Consider the following 19,716-nt stretch of genomic DNA (forward strand, 5'->3'; position numbering starts at 1 on the left):
TGATCACCCTGCCTTCATGTTTCTATAATTCTTCTTGGTGCTGTGTAAGTGCTCTCCAAAATGTATGGTCCTGACTTTTTCCATTGAATGATGACATGAATTGGTTTTGGAAAATTTACCCCCCCCCCCCCACTTGCAAAACTACTTTGTTTAGGCATATGAAGACACAAACCAAAATTCTGACATGATCTCGATGTGTGTGCATCTTGGTTAATGAGCTAATTACGGGTGCAATTGTATGCAACTACCTGTGCGCTATTCTATAACATTGGGCACGCAAGTCCCATAGTGCACAATCCAAAGGAGGGCATGAGCTGGTCAGGGACATTCCAGAACTTTGCACACAGTATAATAGAATACCAGGGATGTACACACAAATTGGGTTTCAGCAGACATAAACCCTGGTGCTCAAATTTGGGCGTCCTAGAATACCACGTAGCAACCTTTAGCACTGATTTTTGAGTGCCACTTAACTGAATCTGGCCCAAACAGTTCGTCAGTGAAGGCAAAATAAGTTGTGCAATGCCTCTGTGAATGGAGATCAATGATCAGCTACCACGGTGGGTTTGCCAATGGACATCCTTACCAGAGAGACATTGTGCAATGCAGAAAGGGTCATTTCTGTGTTTGACTGCTAGTTTTCATCAAGATACTTAGAACAGCATGAAAGTTAGGAGGCTTTGCAAGAGCTGCTTTGGTTAATCTTAGCTTTAGTCTGTTTGGGAATTGAATCAACTGACTTTTTGCTGTCCTATTAATCTGAATGTCAGTGTGATAGCTTATTGAAAAAAAAAAGCACATAGGTTAGCTGTGAATTTTTCTTATGTGTTTTTTGCGGGGGAGGGGGGATTATTGCACTATATCTTGCTTGTAGGCATAAAAACAATATTGAGAACATCTAAAGCCGCATGGGCCCAAGGGCCGCATGCAGCCCCATGAAGTATTTTGTGCGGCTTCGGTCGAGGGCGATGCAGTGTTTCCTCTGCTGCCTCTGGGTGTTTACTGCCTTGCCTGCTCCCTCCTCTGTCTTGCTGCAGTGTTTGCCCGTTTGTGCGGCCCCAGCAACATATTTTTGGCCAATGCGGCCCAGGGAAGCCAAAAGGTTGGCCACCCCTGATCTAAAGGGAGATGACTGTATCTTGTTTAAAGTTATTGAAGACCACATTACTCACAGCTGTTGGAAGCCACTAATGAGATTTTCATGGCCATCTTGAATGGAATAAAAATACACAAACCCTTTATTACACTCCATAACATTTGTTGCTCATGCTGTATATTTTAAATTGCAAAGTTGTTTTTTGTTTTTTTTTTACTTCTGAGTGCCCTCCTGTTTTTGCTCATTGTGGCTTTTGCAATTATGTGCCTCAGCTGTATGCTGATTTTTTTTCCCCCCCCTTGCATTCCCCTCCGCCCCCTTCACAAGTTACTCCGACCTTGGCCCTTTTCATTTAAAGTGGATGTTGTATAGCACATCAGTTTCTCTAGACTGCTTCTGTGAATGAGGTTATTTTCTATCCAGTTGGTAAACGCAGTTTAAGGGATCCCAGCACAAAAGGGGTCTCGGCTAAGGGGCAAAATTTACCCACTGCTGGTGACACCTCTTGAGCCATGGAGCTACTCCCTCTAATTTATGAAGAGAAAATTTATGTTGGTTTGCTATAGGAACCATTCTTATAGATCCCAAGTTCAAGCTATTCTTGCTCAGGCAACACATAGGTAACCTTTCACTGCTGATTTGATAATCCTTGAGAAAATTTATAAGGAATATTCTCTGTCTAGCCCTATTGAAGCAATTTTTCAGTCAAGGTGCACAATGGTGATGCTTCTTTTTCTTTTGAATATTGGATGTCTTATAGGGACTTCCCATTTTGTTGTCTATTGAAAAATTGTAGTATGTCTGACCCTTGGCACAGATGTTTTGTTTTGTGAGTGGAACCATGGAGTAGACAGAGGTGCTAGCTTCTCAGTATCGAGCAAACTGCATACTTGTGCTCCAGAGGGATAATTCTGAGTTGACTTTCACACCCCTACTCTGTTTGAAACTTTTTTTTTCTCCAATAAAGTGAAATCCATTAAGGATAATTAAGGATCATTCTAAATCGCAGGAGCCAGCAGCATCCTTTTGCAGAGCAGTGGTTCAGTGTTGATCCTTTGCATGATACTGGGAGGAAAAAAAGCTAAATTTTAACTACAGAAAAAGGTTCTCGAATTTCTTATCTGATAAGTTGTAGGAAATGTCTGAAGTTCAGGTTTCAATTTTGTACTCCATCTTGCTAGGCTTTTTTGTCGGGGTTTTTTTTTTTTTTTTTTTAATTTTGTTTCCAATGTTCTTAAACTTTCTTGCATTACATTGTGTGTGTGAAAAATCTTGGCCACGCCCTTTGTGCCTCCTCCCCTCCCCTGGCCTCTGTTTATACTCTGTGAATCTTTTGGCTGTATCAGGTTGTTGCTAGGATTTGGGACACAGCAGAGCCGTGATTTGTGTAGATTCAGAATGGTGGGAGTGACTAAGCCAGAAGAGTGTGCAAGAACTTCCAAAACTTATTTCAACCTTGGAAATGAAGTAAATACCAGAAAGAAAATGGGTACGTTTTTTAAAGATTTGTTTTGGGTTTGTTCTAACTGCTTGTTGATTTATTTAGAAAGTTTGTGATGGTATTGTCGCTGCTGTTTTTCATGGAGCGTGTCTCTGGATATGAGAGAGGGATAGTGAAGTCTGTTTTGGTTGCAATAGGGAGCTAAGCATTTAATATTAAACATGGACACTATTTTGGTTTCTTATGAATGTGTAAGCATGCTTTCAGTTCTGGAGGACTTTTATTTCAAACACAAACACTGGAAATGTAGTGAGTCTACATCGCTGTTGAACGAACTTGATTTCACAACGTGCTTAGGATCAATTAGGAAACAAATTTTTTTTTCCTAGTCTCCCATTAATTTTGATAGCATCTGATTTCTTGGTTGAATTCTGCAGTGAGAAGGATTCGCTTGTTGAGGTTTCTTCTTACCATAGAAATCAAAACTTGTGACTGGATTGTGTGTGTATGTATGTGTATATATATATATTTTAATACAGGAGTCCAAATTAACATTTTATTTTTCCATTGTTACCCAATTAAAAACTCAGATATGAATTATGATAAAATATCAGAGCTGAACATTACATTGGATTGGTTGATTTTCACATGGACTCCTTGTAGTCTGCTACAAAAATGGGTCATAATTTCAAGATCATTTAACTCCCTCTGTTAGGAGTAGCCTGTGTAGCCTCAAAAGCTCATGAATTATCATTTGGATCATTCTTATGTTCGATGAAAGCAAAGCATTTAGGATGGTGAACATGGTAAATGGAATACCACACTTTTCAAATAGAATTGGCATTGGCTCCTAAAACCATTGAAATCAAAAGCTGTCAACACCCAAGAGAATACTGGTCGGCTATTAAAAGTAATAGCTAGGAGTCTGTGCAAAAAAAGAAAAAATATATATTTTTTTAAAAAAGCAAGCATGTAAACACATTGCAATAAAAATGTTTTTATTTTTTTTATATTGTTATTGAGAGAGAGTGGTTAAGGACTGTCTTATTCATCATTCTTTTTGTATATTAGATATTTTTTTTTTCATTGCTTCATTGGCTTTTGAACAAGCTCTTATTTTTCTGCTTCAAAAATAAGCTTGAAGCAGCATGGCACATCCTGCTCCAGTGCTCTGCAGGAGGAGAGGGCATATGGAATAAATCAACATGCAAAGCATAATGAGAGTCCCATGGGAAAGGGAGCCTTGTGATTGTGTGATGATATGCACACTCCTTAGAGACGGTATACAAGGGGGCTAGTTCCATAGCTGAGTCATGCGGCAGGAGGGGGCTTCTTTCATTCTCACACACATTCCCCCCTACCCTTGTGATGTCACTCATCTATTCTTTGGCATGAGAATTGATTAGCATTCATTGGAAGCTTTTAGAGAGGGGAAAGGGTGAGAGCAAAAGAGGGGAGGAGGAGGGGGTGTTGAAAGGAGGAATAACTGCTAGGAAGCAGATTTCCTCCCATGTAAAATATACAAGGTCTAGGCATAATCGGTCAAAGAATGGCTATTTTATAACAGGGATCCTCAGTGACGTATCGCTGAGTTTTCTGGCAGAAATCATTATGGACCAGTAAGCAGAGTGAAATTGAAGCTGACAAAGACTTCTGCTTCTTGGAAAGGGTTGCTAGCTACTGTAGGGAAGAACAGAGCCACTCAATCACTACAAGCTGTAAATAAGTGACGAGGAAGGCAGCGAGGACGAGGAGGAGAAGAGAGTGTTTGTTGAGGAAAAAGCATTTTTGGTGGATGGGATGAAACCAGCCATGGAAACTGCTGCAGAGGAAAATACAGAACAAAGCCAAGAGAAAAAAGGTAGCCTAGAGCTTGAACAATAGCCCGTTCAAAGCTTTTTATTCTGTTTTCAAAAAGGGTTAGGTCCTTTTTTTTTTTTTTGTTCTTTTATTTTTAGGGAACTGGGGTGGGGGGGGGGAGATGGGCATGAACTAGACATAGACCATGAGAAGGCAGCACATTTATCAGGATGTGTATGCATGTGTATTTAATATATATGTATATATATGTGTGTGTGTGTGTAATAGTATGTAATTACATATATATATAAAGAGAGAGAAATTATAGGCATACATTGGAGTTCATACTTCATGAATATCTCTATTTACATTGTGTGTGTGTGTTTGTACTGTATATGTATGTCTGTGTGTGTATATATATATATATATATATGTGTTTGTGTGTGTAAAATATGTTTTTGTGTGTATGTATGCACAGCAAATATAGATTCTTAAATGGTATGGACCATGATCTGTACTGTATTTATATATTTCACTTATGTACTGTATTTATATATTTCACTTAAAGATTGAGTCTATATAACGCCATATATTTGTGAAACCATAGAGCTTTTTAGTGTATTGTCCATGATAAACATTTTTGAAATGAACTGAATCTGCACACAGGCTTATATAGAAATAATCTGTGGGAAGAAAACTTTATTGATCCTTGTTCTGCATGATTGGGAATTTTTAGGTTCGCAATCGGTTTAGCTTTGAAAGGACCGCTGAACTGAGTGATTTCTCCCTCCCCCCCCAATCTGACAGCTGTTCATCATCACAGTGGCAGCAGCCCTTTCTGCAAGAAAATACAAACACTCAAAAATATGGTATTGAAGTTGTTAATCAGATTGACATCAATTAGCCATCAAGAGGATGTATTGCTTTTATTCACAAAGCACCGATGCATAGCATTCATCTGAGTCGGTAGCAATTTATCATGAAAGAGTGGTTTATTGTCTTCTCTGGTCCTGGAGAAATTTGTGGACAGATAATACAGCTTGTTTTGTCTCTGTATTCCGACAAAACCAAATTGATAAACTGCCAGTTTAGCAGTTACCGGTGTTTATTCTTTTGAAGGTATAAATATGGGGGTGAGTAAGTGAAAATAATAATAAAACTGTATGCCGAAGAGGCATAATTTTTCATACAGATTCAGTTGAGAGTAAAAAGCTAAACAGCATTATGGCTTTTTTTTTACTATCATTTTATAAAGCTATTTGTAAAATATTGGTATGTAAATTAAATGTGAGTTGTCTTGCTATTAAAAAAAAAAATAAAAATAATCCATGCAGTGTATCCAATAAGATGGGAGAACAGTTTATCAATATGTAAGTATTTTGTAGTCTGATTCTTCCTTACTGGAGTATCTTTAGTGGATTTTTAGCTGCTTTGGGGTTTGTTTTTTTTGTGTGTGTGTTTTTTCTTTTAAATGCTTTTGAAATCCCGGTACCCTAATGAAAAGAGCTGATGGTGATCCTACTATATATGGAACAGTGTTGCTAAACATGGGGAGGATGAAATTGTCCACATTGAAAAATACATTTGGTCGTTTTCTGCCACCTGGAGCAGAATTCACTATTTTGTAACCAGAGATTTTCATTGCATAGCAGATCAAATGTGTAGCTCGTTCCCTAGGGTGTCCCCCTCCCCCTAAAACTTTCCCTCCAGGAAGCAATCTAGCTGTTTAAAAATTCTGTAGATTTAGCAGCTGTCTTCCCGAAGCTAAACTAGAAGCCATGCTCGAGTGCCTTTATGAAGTTGGACACCACCCATATTGACTGTGACAAGGAACAGCCATTTCTCTTAAGTGTATAAATGTGCATCTGGACTTCTGCTTTTTTATTCGTGCTGTTGCACAAAACCATCCTGAGTTAAAGCAAATGTGTTTTATTGCTTCTTTATTGAATCATAAGACGTGCTGGACACATTCAGCAGTAAGAGCTTATATTAAACATGACAGACTTTTATCTCCCAGTACTGAATTACATCGAAACCCAAGCACTGCACTGGAAAGCATTCTCTGAAAATCAATAAGTGCTCATAATGAAACACCATTTTGTATTGGTAACTATATCACAGAAGCCAAATTAATAGCGGAATGAGAGGGAGGGGTGTTGCTTTCATCTAAGCAAGTATCTTTTAAAATACTGATTGTAAGGGAAGAAAAATCGGTGGAAGGAGCAATGTTACAAAATCCTGCACAATCCAGGATCAGTAAGGCAAACATGAAATCTAGACTCTTGTATTGCGTTTGATTCTCTTGATCAGTGACTGCTGGTTCATGAAAGGGTCTTGAATTCTTATTTGACTTTAGGTTACTATGGGGCTCATTTTCAAAGCACTTAGACACACAAAGTACCATAGTAGCCTATGGAACTTTGTGTGTCTAACTGCTTTAAAAATACACCTCTAAGGCATTTCTTAACCATTTACACATTTGAATTGGTGCTCAGGAATACAAGAGAAATTGTAGTCTCTGGGATTAAGAAATAATTGTTCAGCAGTGTTTTATTAAGCAAATGACAAATTTGGATTTACAGAAATAAATCATAGCAATGCTGTTCATTTGTAATGCTAAAAAGATAAAACATGTAGAACACAACAGGGCAGCAGTGGGCACCAATAGTTTCATACAAGGGAATTTCTTAATTTTGGGTTTGGCGTTTGCTCAGTAACGGAGTGTCCCTTTCCCAGTTGCTGTGTGAGAAGTCTCTCATGATTGCTCCAGTCTAGAGCACCACTTATATGAGCTCAGCAAAGTGGCAGAGGACAATGAAATGGACCCCAGAATGAATACCTCATGTTCAAGCTTTCCTGTGACAGTTTCCTGGAATATGCAAACATTACCTTTCGATGAGGTTATATTTTAAGGTCCTGGTTTATTTTATTTTATTTTTTTTTAAATTGTCTTTATTAGCAATTGCAAAGGGAACATACAGGTCCTGGTTTAATCTGCAGTAGCTGTTGGTATGTTAATTGTGCACTAGGGGATGGACAGACAGAAAATTTTTGCCATTTTCTGGTAATGGGGTGTGTGCTTTTTTTTAGTTCTTTGTTTGTTGGTTGTTGTTTTGTTGTTTTTATTTAGGGGGGAAGGTTGTCGGGTCAAGTTTTTCATCCTGAGAGCAGTCACTGAAGCCCCTTTGCTATACATGGTGCTTTTAAGTTGTGTGCAGAAATCGGTGTGCCCAACTTAATAGTGTAACAAGCCTACTCTGTGCCCATAATTGGCGATGTAACACCTCATAATCAATGCTAATTGGCACTAATTAGAAGTTACCCGCACAGCTTGGTAGGTGCATTCTATAAAGTGTTGCACGTCGGTTCTAGTGCATGACTCTGAAAAGGGGGTGTGGCCAGAGGAGCAGCATAGGTGTTTCTAAAAGTTACATGCGCTAATATAGAATACACCTGATCTGTGCATAACTTAGGTGTGGGTATTTAGGCCTGGTTTTCCTTGGCCTAAATAGGTGCACCTAAAAGTTATGGCGCACACTGCTTAGTGCGATTTTATAGTGTGTCCATCTTTTAGAGAATTGAGCTAAGTTCCGCTTTAGTCGGTGTCAGGTTTTGGGTTTTTTTTTTTGGGGGGGGATGGGCAGTGCCATATATAGAATATGACCCTTAGAGTGTGTCATCTTTCAAAAGTATACATTGTTTTCTTAAACATATAGACAGATTTGTATGGCCGAAAATGAGAGATGAGCAGCAAAATACAATTTTAAATTTTGCTTGTGCTTTTAATGTTACTATGTTTTATTTAATATTTTTTATATATGTATGGTTGTAATCTGCTTAGTTTTTAGATGGACTATAAGTCTTTTAAATAAACGTGCAAAGAGAATGCATTCTGTCTGGAAGGATACACTGGGCATGCACTGTCGTTTACACACGCACAGAGTGCCTTCTTTGCAAAGAATGCACACTAGTATCGGCAAACAATAAAAACATTTTTGTGTGTTCTGCTCAATTTTGTTAGACGTGCAACAATATGGGATGTCATTGCAAACGAATTCCTATCCTTATTGTGCATATTTTGTTTGGTCTTCTGGTGGCTGCTGTACATTTTTTCATAATTATGTATTTGGTGTATTGATAAGACTGAGTACCTTCCTTTATTCATTCATTTATTTATTCATTCAATTTTCTATACCGTTTTCCCAGGAGAGCTCAGAACGTTTACATGGGTTTATTCAGGTACTCAAAGCATTTTTCTCTGCCTGTCCCAGTGGACTCGCAATCTATCTAATGTACCTGGGGCCATGAGGGGATTAAGTGACTTGCCCAGGGTCACAAGGAACAGCTTGGGTTTGAACCCACAACCCCAGGGTGCTGAGGCTGAAGCTTTAACCACTGCGCCACACTCTAATCACTGTGAAAAATATGTATAAAAAAATTTGACAAGTCTTAATATTTTAAAACTCTCTTCCTGCCCTGCCAAACAGTTTATCCGTGAGGTATTCGCCAAACCCATCTGATCCTTGAGCTACTGAGGTTTGAAGTGCAATATCTCTTTGCAGGAGGTTTAAAAGGTTTCACCATCATTTATATTTGATATATTGCTGAATGGAATACCTTCACGGCCTTTGATTAGTTTTTCAATTCCAATTCAAGCTATGAATAGGAATCTCCCAGAAAGATACTCTTGGCACAGGAAAGGTTGTCTTGAAGTTAATGGAGAGCACTCTAAATCAGTGGTTCTCAACCCTGTCCTGGAGGACCACCAGGCCAATCGGGTTTTCAGGATAACTCTAATGAATATTCATGGAGCAGATTTGCATGCCTATCACTTCCATTATATGCAAATCTCTCATGCATATTCATTAGGGCTAGCCTAAAAACCCAATTGGCCTGGTGGTCCACCAGGACGGGGTTGGGAATCACTGTTCTAAATGATCTTCACCAAATCATGCACAACTATTCAAATATAAAATTGAATCTCTGTTTGTTTATTTATTTATTTATATTCCACATATCCTACAATTCTATGCGGATTACAAATTATTCAGGTACGCAAGCATTTTTTCTCTATCTGTCCTGGCGGGCTCATACTCTAATGTACATGGGGTGCTGGGGGATCAAGTGACTTACCCAGGATCACAAGGAGCAGTGGGGGATTTGAACCTACAACCCCAGGGTGCTGAGGCTGTAGCTCTAACCACTGCGCCACACACTCCTCCGTTTTTGGTTCCCTTTAATTCCTGGAGAGAGATTAAGATGGCAACACTCCTTTTGCTTATGTTCTTCATTGCTATGCGATTGTAGAAATCCAGCTAGAAAGGGGGGATGATATGCAGGTACTGCATAAGCCAGACGCACATGGCCTGGTTATATTAGCAGTGCACTTTTTTTTTTTTATATACCCGAGAAATGTATAAAAATAAAATATAGAATACATGATGAAGAAGCATTAGTGCCAAGAAATATATATTTAGAGAATCTTGGCATTACGTCTACTTTTAACACCTTGTCTAAATTAGATTGTAAGCTCTTCTGAGCAGGGTCTGTCTATTGTATGTTAAAATGTACAGCGCTGCGGACGCCTTTTCAGCACTATAGAAATAATATATAGTAGTAGTAGCTTCCATCTTTGACCCATGTTTATCACTTTTCTGTCCTTGCCATTTCAGGATGGAACCAGAGCCCAATTTTTCAGGGAGAGGTGTGGCACTAAGCCATTAGCAGCAGGGGCCTGCCATTCTACACTTTTTCGCTGCTCTCTTTTCCTCCCCTAATGTTCAGCAGGAACACTGAAATCTCACTAGCTACATGCCTTGCCCATGATCTTGCAAGATTGCGATTGGGACGTGTTACCTGAGAGGTCCTCGCATGCTTGCAGTGCTGGCTTTGGAGTAAACAAGTTCTGGAGCAGTTTACCTGACAGGACCTGCAAATCCTTGCCAACTACAGTGGGCTGGGAACATTTACTGAAGTTTGAGGTTGCCTTTGCCCCTCCAGGCCCTCCTTTGGTTATAGCCCTGAGATACTGTTGCTAGTTCAAGTCTACTTTCTAGTTCAGTGCTTGAACATCCTTGAGATTACCTGGTCCAATCAGGTTTTCAGGATATCCAAAAGAATATGCATGAGATATTTGCATGCACTGCTTTGATGGTATGTAAATCTCTCTCTCATGTATAGTCATTGTGGATATCCTGACAACCTGATGGGACTAGGTGTATCTCAAAGATTGGGTTGAGAAGCACTGTTCTAAAGCACTCCACCTGCTTCCTTTGTGTCCTTGGCTTCAGTTACCTCTTCCTTCTCTTTCCACCATTATGCCTCTTCTATAGGTCAGTAGCATATCTGCACTGGTTGCCACCCAAGGCAGAGCACCCCCCCCACCCTTACTCCTCTAGGCAGTGGGAGTGAGTGGAGTGGTCACAGCTGTCAGCTCTGCCATTCCATTTTCAAAAACAGGAAACATCGGAGGGAGCAGGGGCATACCAGAGGTGGCCCCACAGCTTTTCCCTGCACTCCCTTACTGGCCACACCCGGGGTAAACCCACCACCCCTCCGCCATGGTACACTACTGCTGTAGGTTCTGGCACTGTTCTTTTTTTTTTCTGCCCCCTGCTAAGTTAGTAGAATCTTTCCTTTTTTTTAATACATTTTTGCAACCTATCCTTGAAAACTGGTGAGGTGCCAGAGGACTGGAAATTGGCAAATGTCACACCGATCTTCAAGAAGGGATCGAGGGGTGACCCCGGGAACTACAGGCCGGTGAGCCTGACTTCAATAATAGGGAAGATGGTGGAAACTATGATCAAGGAAGGCATTAGCGAGCACATCGAGAGGAATGGCCTACTGAGAACAAGCCAGCACGGATTCTGCAAGGGAAGGTCGTGTCTAACAAACCTTCTGTACTTCTTTGAGGGAATAAGCAGTCGGATGGACAATGGGGAGCCCATAGACATCATTTACCTCGACTTTCAAAAGGCTTTCGACAAGGTGTCACATGAAAGGCTACTTAAGAAACTGTGGAACCACGGGGTGGGAGGGGATGTGCACAGATGGATCAAGCACTGGCTGTCGGGTAGACTGCAGAGGGTTGGAGTAAAGGGTCAATATTCGGACTGGCGGGGAGTCACGAGCGGTGTGCCACAGGGATCGGTGCTGGGGCCTTTACTCTTTAACATATTCATCAATGACCTGGAAAAGGAGGCAAAGTGTGAGGTTATAAAATTCGCAGACGATACCAAACTGTGCGGCAGAGTTAGGACCAGGGAGGAGTGTGAGGACCTACAAAGAGACCTGGACAAGCTGGAAGACTGGGCAAACAAATGGCAAATGCGATTCAACGTGGACAAATGCAAGGTCATGCATATAGGGAAAAAGAACCCGTTGTTCAGCTACAAATTAGGGGGGGTATTGTTGGGAGACAGCAGACTCGAGAGAGACTTGGGTGTGCTGGTGGATGCATCACTGAAGCCATCTGCACAGTGCGCAGCAGCCTCAAAAAAAGCCAACAGGATGCTGGGCATCATAAAGAGGGGCATAGCAACCAGAACACGGGAAGTCATCATGCCATTGTATCGAGCGATGGTGCGTCCACATCTGGAATACTGCGTTCAGTATTGGTCGCCGCACCTCAAGAAGGACATGGCGGTACTTGAGAGAGTCCAAAGGAGAGCAACGAAAATGGTAAAAGGGCTGGAACACTGCTCATACGTCGAGAGGCTGGATAGGCTGGGGCTCTTCTCTCTGGAGAAAAGGAGACTCAGGGGAGATATGATAGAGACCTTCAAGATCATGAGGGGCATAGAGAGGGTGGATAGGGACAGATTCTTCAGACTGAAGGGGACAGCAAATACGAGGGGGCATTCTGAGAAACTGAAGGGAGACAGGTTCAAAACAAATGCAAGGAAGTTTTTTTTCACCCAAAGGGTCGTGGACACTTGGAATGCGCTACCGGAGGAAGTGATCAGGCAGAGTACGGTACAGGGATTCAAGCAGGGATTGGATGGATTCCTGAGGGATAGAGGGATCGTGGGATACTGAGGGAGGAGCTGGGATGTAACACGGGTGTAGGAAGTTAACCAGGAAATGAGTAAACCAACCTGGTCGTGCATGTGTAGACCGGAGGGCTAGGACTTCGATAGGAAGGCAGGACTTAAATGGGAAACCAAGGTGTCAGGGGAGCCCCTTCTGATGATTCAGACAGGTCTTGACCTGTTTTTGGGCCACCGCGGGAGCGGACTGCTGGGCAGGATGGACCTGTGGTCTGACCCGACAGAGGCACTGCTTATGTTCTTATGTTCTTATGTTCTTATTTCTTGAAATTTTTACCTGTAAACACATTGCCCATGTGCAAGCTGTAAAAATCAGAATGAAATTCCGGTTTTATCAGTTTCAGTTAGTTTAAAATTTGCTTAACATTTACCATGGCTGACATCTGTAAAAAGTAGGGCTGCAGGTTTTAGCATATTAGTAATGCAGATAAAAAATTAAACACAATTAAAATGAGATTACCTGACTTATCCATTCCCGCACCGGACCCACCGCTTTTCTGGCTCTGGAAAGAGGTTTCAATGTCAGCGTCCAGTATGTGTGCACTGCCGCTGGCTTTGCGTGACCCAGAAACAGGAATTTACATCAATCTGTTTTGTAAATTTCTGTTTCCAGATCAGGCAACAATAGTCATGAATTGCAGGCTTTTTTCATCTGAGGTAGGAATGTAAGTGTTGATCTGTGAAGGATACTCAGTCGCTACAGTTTGCAGGTTCACAGATGGGAACATGGATCTGGTGTGTGGATCCCGGAAGTGAATCCTCAGCTTTTATAGGAATAAAGGTATTAGTAGCAAGGGTTGGATTCAGCCTGCAGGAAGGGCTGAGACATACTCTTCAACCTTATCCAGTCGGGTTTTCAGGATTTCCCCAATTAATATGCATGAGATCTGTGTGCATGCACTGCTTTCAATGCATATTCATTGGGGAAATCCTGAAAACCCGACTGGATTGCGGCCCTCAAGGAGGGACTTTGAGATCTCTGTAAGTGAGTGAGCTAGACTGCTGGTAGTGTTCAGTGACACAAGCACAGAAGGTGGGTAAATGTAAAATATGCTAAAGATGGAGTGGTAGTCTTTGCATGGGGCCAGAATGGAAGATACTACTTTTTCTCAGTGGAAACATAGTAAATCATTAAAAAAAAAAAAATCTCTTCTATACAAGTTTCTGGGAATTACGGGTGTTATACAGTGGAATCATAACCAGATCTTGCTATTTCTGGTATGTTTGTTTATTTCGGTACATTGGTTACCTGTATCTTATGGTATCACTTACAAAATTCTCTTGCTCATATTTAAAATGCATGCTATGGATTGTCCTTTATATCTTAGTAAGTATTTGTTTTCCTACACTCTCTCCCCCCCCCCCCCCCTTAGATCTCTTAATCAGAATCAACTAGTAGTCCCATCATTTTAGACCACAGGTGTCAAAGTCGGTCCTCGAGGGCCAGAATCCAGTCGGGTTTTCAGGATTTCCCCAATGAATCTGCATGAGATCTATTTGCATGCACTGCTTTCAATGCATATTCATTGGGGAAATCCAGAAAACCCGACTGGATTCCGGCCCTCGAGGAGGGACTTTGACACCCCTGTTTTAGACCATACACGTAATTCTATGTTTTTCAGTTCAAGGCCCCGAGCTATGGAATCTGCTTCCTAGCAATCTGAGACTCCAGACATTGCTTAATACTTTTAAGAAAGATCTGAAGACCTCTCTGTTCAGTGACACATTCTCATAGGCAATTGAACGTATAACGCAATGTAATACAAGACCCCCCTGAAGAGCAACTTGACACTCCCCCCTACCTCATGGGTTTCCCTTCCCCCTTCTTTTCTATCACATTGGAGCTCTCCCCCGTTCCTCTTTGGCGTGTAAGTCATTTTTATATGTTATTTTTTATTATCTTTGTTAAATGCCCAGATATCTCGATCCCATCAAAGTACTTTAAAATATTTGACACTGTGATTGCTCTGGCTATCCATCATATTGCCTGCAATTGGAAAGATATCTCCAATCTCAATTTTCACGAATGGTGAAATCACTTGTGTATGATTAGGAATATGAAGACATGATAGCTTTCAATTTAATAACATTGTTAATTTCAATCTGAAATGGGCCCTACTAGATGATTTTTGTAGAAACCTATTATAGTTAAACAAGACTCCTATTTCAACAGCTCTTTTTTCCCTTTAACTTTTAAGGTAAGCTATCAAGACATAGATAGATGTAACCTACAGGTACAACTCTTGGCACTTTATTGGGTAGAATGGATGGACCATACAGGTTTTTATTTGCTATCTGTTACTTTCACAATGTATTAGAACATCATTATTTCATGATAGGGTGACTTGGAGAAGAGATAACTCAGGGGAGATAAGAGGTTTCTAAAATTCTGAGTGAGTAGGGCATGCAATGAGGGAGCATGCAATGAAGCTACTGAGTGATTTAAAACAAACTGGAAAAATATTTATTCACTGTGTAATTAAACTCTGCAATTCATTGCCAGAGAATGTAGTGAAAGCAGTTAGCTTAGCAGGGTAAAAAAAAAAATAAAAAAAAAATAAATAAATTTTGATAACTTCCTAAAAGAGAAGTCCTTCGAGCAATATTAAGATTGATTTGGGGAAATCCACTGCTTATTCCTTGGATAAACAGCATAAAATGTGTTTTATTCTTTGGGATTTTGCTAGGTACTTGGGACCTGGGTTGGCCACTGTTGGAAACAGGATACTCGGCCTGATGGGCCTTTGATCTGTCCCATTATGGCAACTTGCATGTATATATGTATGACTCGGTGGACCCTTTGAGGTTCTATTCTTTTTGGGAGCATCACCCTCACCCTGGTATTAAGGTTTGTGTACGCTAAAAAGTCAGGCTTATACATTGTAGATGTACAGTACATTCATAATTTGTCATATTGCTTTCATTAAGGTTTTTTACATATTTATTTGTATGGAAATTCATTATACCATTTTCAATCAGCATGAGATTCAGCTACCAAGCTATACTTCCAGACACATTTCCACTGGCCCTGCCCCCTGAATACCCTCTCCCTCCCTTTATAGTTACATAATTCACAAATTTGAATTGTATAATCAGTTTCATTATCTGTTTATACTAGGGCTGAAGATTTAGCTTGATTTCAGAAATTTTTTGTGGATATTTAAAAAAAAAATATCTTGCATATTAATCATGATTAAAATTTTTAATCTTCCTGCAGCCCTAGTAAAAAGTAAAATTACTTTGTACAACACATATTACATAGCATCCTAGAAAACACATTTTAATTTGATTGCATAATTGCTGTTTCTGCAGCTTGCAGAGTTATAAACCAGAGTTGATAGGGCAGAATTAAAAGAACAGCTTTCTCCAATTTCATGTATGCTGTGTTTTTCAAGGCTTCCAAACTGATTTTCCTCTAGGGCCTCAAACAGGACTATAATTTTTTATTGAAATATTTTAATGTTACCAAATAACATATTCAGCAATTCGCATGGCAAAAATAATTCCCATCAATAACTGACATTAACCCATTAAGCATATTTCCACATTATAGAGAACTAATCAAGTCATTACAATGAAAAGAAATCATTTAGAAAATCAATAAATCTCAACTTAACAGGAAAATTACTTCTTTACCCTTAAGGACTATTGTTCATTCAGGATGTTTACAGTGAATATTGATGAGATTTGTTACGGTACAACTTTGCATGCCAGTCAGTCTTCAATTTGTTTTCAAGATTTGTTTGGGATTTTTTTTTCCTGTATAATCCAAACCACCATCCATTGCAGAATGGACTTATGGCGTCGGAGAAGGCAAATGGACACACACACAGAGTCGTGCTCATAAGTTTACATACCCCTGGCAGAATTTGTCTAAGATGTGTACCATTTGTGGAAAATGAGTGATTAGACCAGTGGTTCCCAACCCTGTCCTGGAGGAACACCAGGCCAATTGGGTTTTCAGGCTAGCCCTAATGAATATGCATGAAGCAAATTTGCATGCCTATCACTTCCATCATATGCAAATCTCTCTCATGCATATTCATTAGGGCTAGCCTGAAAACCCGATTGGCCTGGTGTTCCTCCAGGACAGGGTTGGGAATCACTGGATTAGACAACACACATTTATTTTATTTTTGTGTTGGTGCAGTGGTTAAAGCTACAGCCTCAGCACCCTGAAGTTGTGGGTTCAAACTCACACTGCTAGTTATGACCCTGTCAAGCTACAAAACCCAAACTACGCACATGGGAAGATTCTATGATGGTATATAGCATTGAGCTTTTGCTCTTGCACGGGTTGAAGTATTGAACGCTATGTGGGGCATAATCGAAAGGAACGTCTAAGTCTGTTTTCATTCAAGTCGCAAGTCGTCCAAAGTAAAAGAAAAAACAGCTTAGGACACATTTTTGAAAAATACGTCCAAATATTTTTTTCATTTTGAAAATCGTCTTAAGTATACATCCTGCCGATCTGATCGTCCAAGTCGCTAAATCGTCCATCTTTAACCCACATCTTCGTCCAACTTTTCATCCAAGTCAAAAATGCCTTGAACCAAGTCCTGTTGAACGTGGGAGGGGTCTGCAAAGTGATGGACTGAACACCAAGACAAGGCACCTAAATAGTGGGGTACCTTACAGGGCACTGATGTGAACTTCACAAAAAAGGGTGCCATGTCTTTTCCTCATTACATCTCTCTTATAGGTCATGGTGAGCCCCCCCCCCAAACCACCTCCAGAATCCCCTAGGCTCATTTATCTACCACCACAATAGCTCTTATGGCTTCAGGAGTCACTTATATGCCAGTAAAAAAGGGTTTTGGGGTGTATAGGTGAATGCACATGTTTCAGTATCAATGCAGTGATTTACAGGGGCTTATGGGCATGGGTCCTCCTCTCCATGGGTCCCTAACCCACCCCCAAGATGGCTTAAGACGTCTCTGTGCAGCATGACTAAGCTTTCCTATGCCAGGCTGCCAGGTGATGATGTTCTGGAGGCACAATTTTCAAGTTGTGATTAATATTTGTATAGGGGTGGAGGGTCAGTGATCACTGGGGTAGTGTGTGGGGGGCTTGTATTATGTGTTTGCAGTGCTTATCTGGTCACTTTAGGTGGGTTTTTGTGACTTAGACCATGTTTTAAATGGTCTAAGTCACAACGTCCAAGTTCCGTCGATCCTGTGTTGTATAACTTTCGGTAATACATGCAGTACGACTAAGTCTCAGCCTGCCCACGTCCCACCCAAATCCCACCGTCGACACCTCTCATGAAACGCCTCATTTAACTATGGACGTATTTTGACAATGTTCGTCCAAGTGCCGACTTAGGCCGGTTTTTGGACGCTTTTCTCTTTTGATTATGAGCCCCTATGCATTTATTTGACTTAATCAATCCACACTGAGGTGTCCCAAACAATTCAAAAAAATTTATTTAGGTGAAACCCTCTCTCCTAAACATTATTATCTTAAGAACTGTTATTTGCCTAGTTGTGAACCTGGGCAAGTCACTTAATCCCCCCATTGCTCCAGGTACATTAGATAGATTGTGAGCCTGCTGGGACAGACAGGGAAAATTGCTTGTGTACCTGAATAAATTCATGTAAACTGGTCTGAGCTCTCTGAAGAGAACGGTATAGAAAATTGAATGAATAAATAAATAAATAATGCATATCAGAATAGCACAATCATTAAACAAACTTTACCAATGAAGTTAATAATAAAATGGTCCTTTTTAAAAGTTTGTATACTCTTAATTTTTAATATTGAGTATTGCCTCCTTCTGCATCAATTCTGGCTTGCAGTCTTTTCTGTTGTGAATGAGGCCCTTTATTTTCTGATGTGGTAAAGCTGCCCATTCTTCTTGGCAAAAAGCCTCCAGATCCTGTAAATTCTTTGGTTGTCTAATGTGAACTGCATGTTTGAATTCTTCCCAAATTGGCTCAATGATGATGAGGTCAGGAGGCTATGACGGCCACTCGAACATTCACTTTTTTCCACTGCAGCTACTAAAGGGTTGACTTGGCCTTATGTTTTGGATCATTGTCATGTTGAAAAGTGCAAGTGTACCCCTTGTGCTGCTTCCAAATGCAAATTCTCCCACAATATTTTCTGATAAGATGCATTCTTCCTGCCATCAATTTTGACTAAATTCCTTGTGCCACTGTAGCTCATACACCACCATGCTTCACAGTAGGGATGGTACGCTTCTCTTCATAGGCCTTGTTGACTCCTCAGAAAATTAAGGTGTCATGGGGATAGGTATTATAGGATAGGTGGCAAATTCAGTTGTGGATTACAAATTGGTCATCGGATAGAAAACAGAAGATAGGGTTAAATGGCCATTTTTCTCAATGGAGGAGAGTAAACAGTGGAGTGCCACAGGGGTCTGTACTGGGACCGGTGCTATTTAACTTATTTATTAATGATCTGGAAATTGGAACGACAAGTGAGATGATTAAAATTGCAGATGGCACTAAACTATTCAAAGTTGTTGAAACGCATGTGGATTGTGAAAAATTGCAGGCGGACCTTAGGAAATTGGAAGACTGGGCGTCCAAATGGCAGATGAAATTTAATGTGGACAAATGCAAAGTGATGCACATTGGGAAGAATAAGCTGAATCACAGTTACCAGATGATTAGCACTCAAGAAAAGGATCTGGGTGTCATTGTAGACAATATGATGTAATTTTGCGCCCAATGTGCGATGGCAGCCAAAACAACAAACAAGATGCTAGGAATTATTTTAAAAAGCGATGGTTAACAAGACTAAGAATGTTATAATTTCTGTATCACTCCATGGCGCAACCTCACCTGGAGTATTTTGTTCAATTCTGGTCTCTTTATCTCAAGAAAGATATAGTGGAGCTAGAAAAGGTTCAAAGAAGAGCGACCAAGATGATAAAGGGGATGGAACTCCTCTCATATGAGGAAAGACTAAAACGGTTAGGGCTGTTCAGCTTGGAAAAGAGACGGCTGAGGGGAGATATGATTGAAGTCTACAAAATCCTGAGTGGAGTAGAACGGATACAAGTGGATCGATTTTTCACTCCATCAAAAATTGCAAAGACTAGGTGACACTCAATAAAGTTACAGGGAAATACTTTTAAAACCAATAGAAGGAAATTTTTTCACTGGGAGAATAGTTAAGCTCTGGAACACGTTGCCAGAGGATGTGGTAAGAGTGGATAGTGTATCTGGTTTTAAGAAAGGTTTGGACAAGTTCCTGGAGGAAAAGTCCATAGTCTGTTATTGAGAAAGACATGGGGGAAGCCACTGTTTGCCCTGTATCAGTAGCATGGAATATTGCTACTCCTTGGATTTTGGCCAGGT

The 19,716-nt window shown here is 40.4% G+C and overlaps 1 protein-coding gene across 10 annotated transcripts in view; it reads left to right on the plus strand.

The window, feature by feature from the left end:
* GPM6B (glycoprotein M6B) overlaps positions 1–19,716 on the plus strand; it is a 282,829-nt gene that overhangs the window by 157,992 nt on the left and 105,121 nt on the right. For 2 of the 10 annotated variants that reach the window (XM_033948392.1, XM_033948391.1), the window contains exon 1: positions 4,167–4,398. The exons of 5 other annotated variants lie outside the window; for them this stretch is intronic. In XM_033948392.1, coding sequence (XP_033804283.1) covers positions 4,338–4,398 — 61 coding nt within the window. In that variant the 5' untranslated portion in view covers positions 4,167–4,337. Of the gene's footprint in view, positions 1–2,461; positions 2,586–4,151; positions 4,399–19,716 lie in introns of those variants that run through there. 3 more of the 10 variants (XM_033948385.1, XM_033948393.1, XM_033948386.1) reach the window with 3 other exon arrangements.

The sequence above is a fragment of the Geotrypetes seraphini genome, chromosome 6 (genome assembly GCF_902459505.1).
Source record: "Geotrypetes seraphini chromosome 6, aGeoSer1.1, whole genome shotgun sequence".
In the NCBI taxonomy this organism is placed as follows: Eukaryota; Metazoa; Chordata; class Amphibia; order Gymnophiona; family Dermophiidae; genus Geotrypetes; species Geotrypetes seraphini.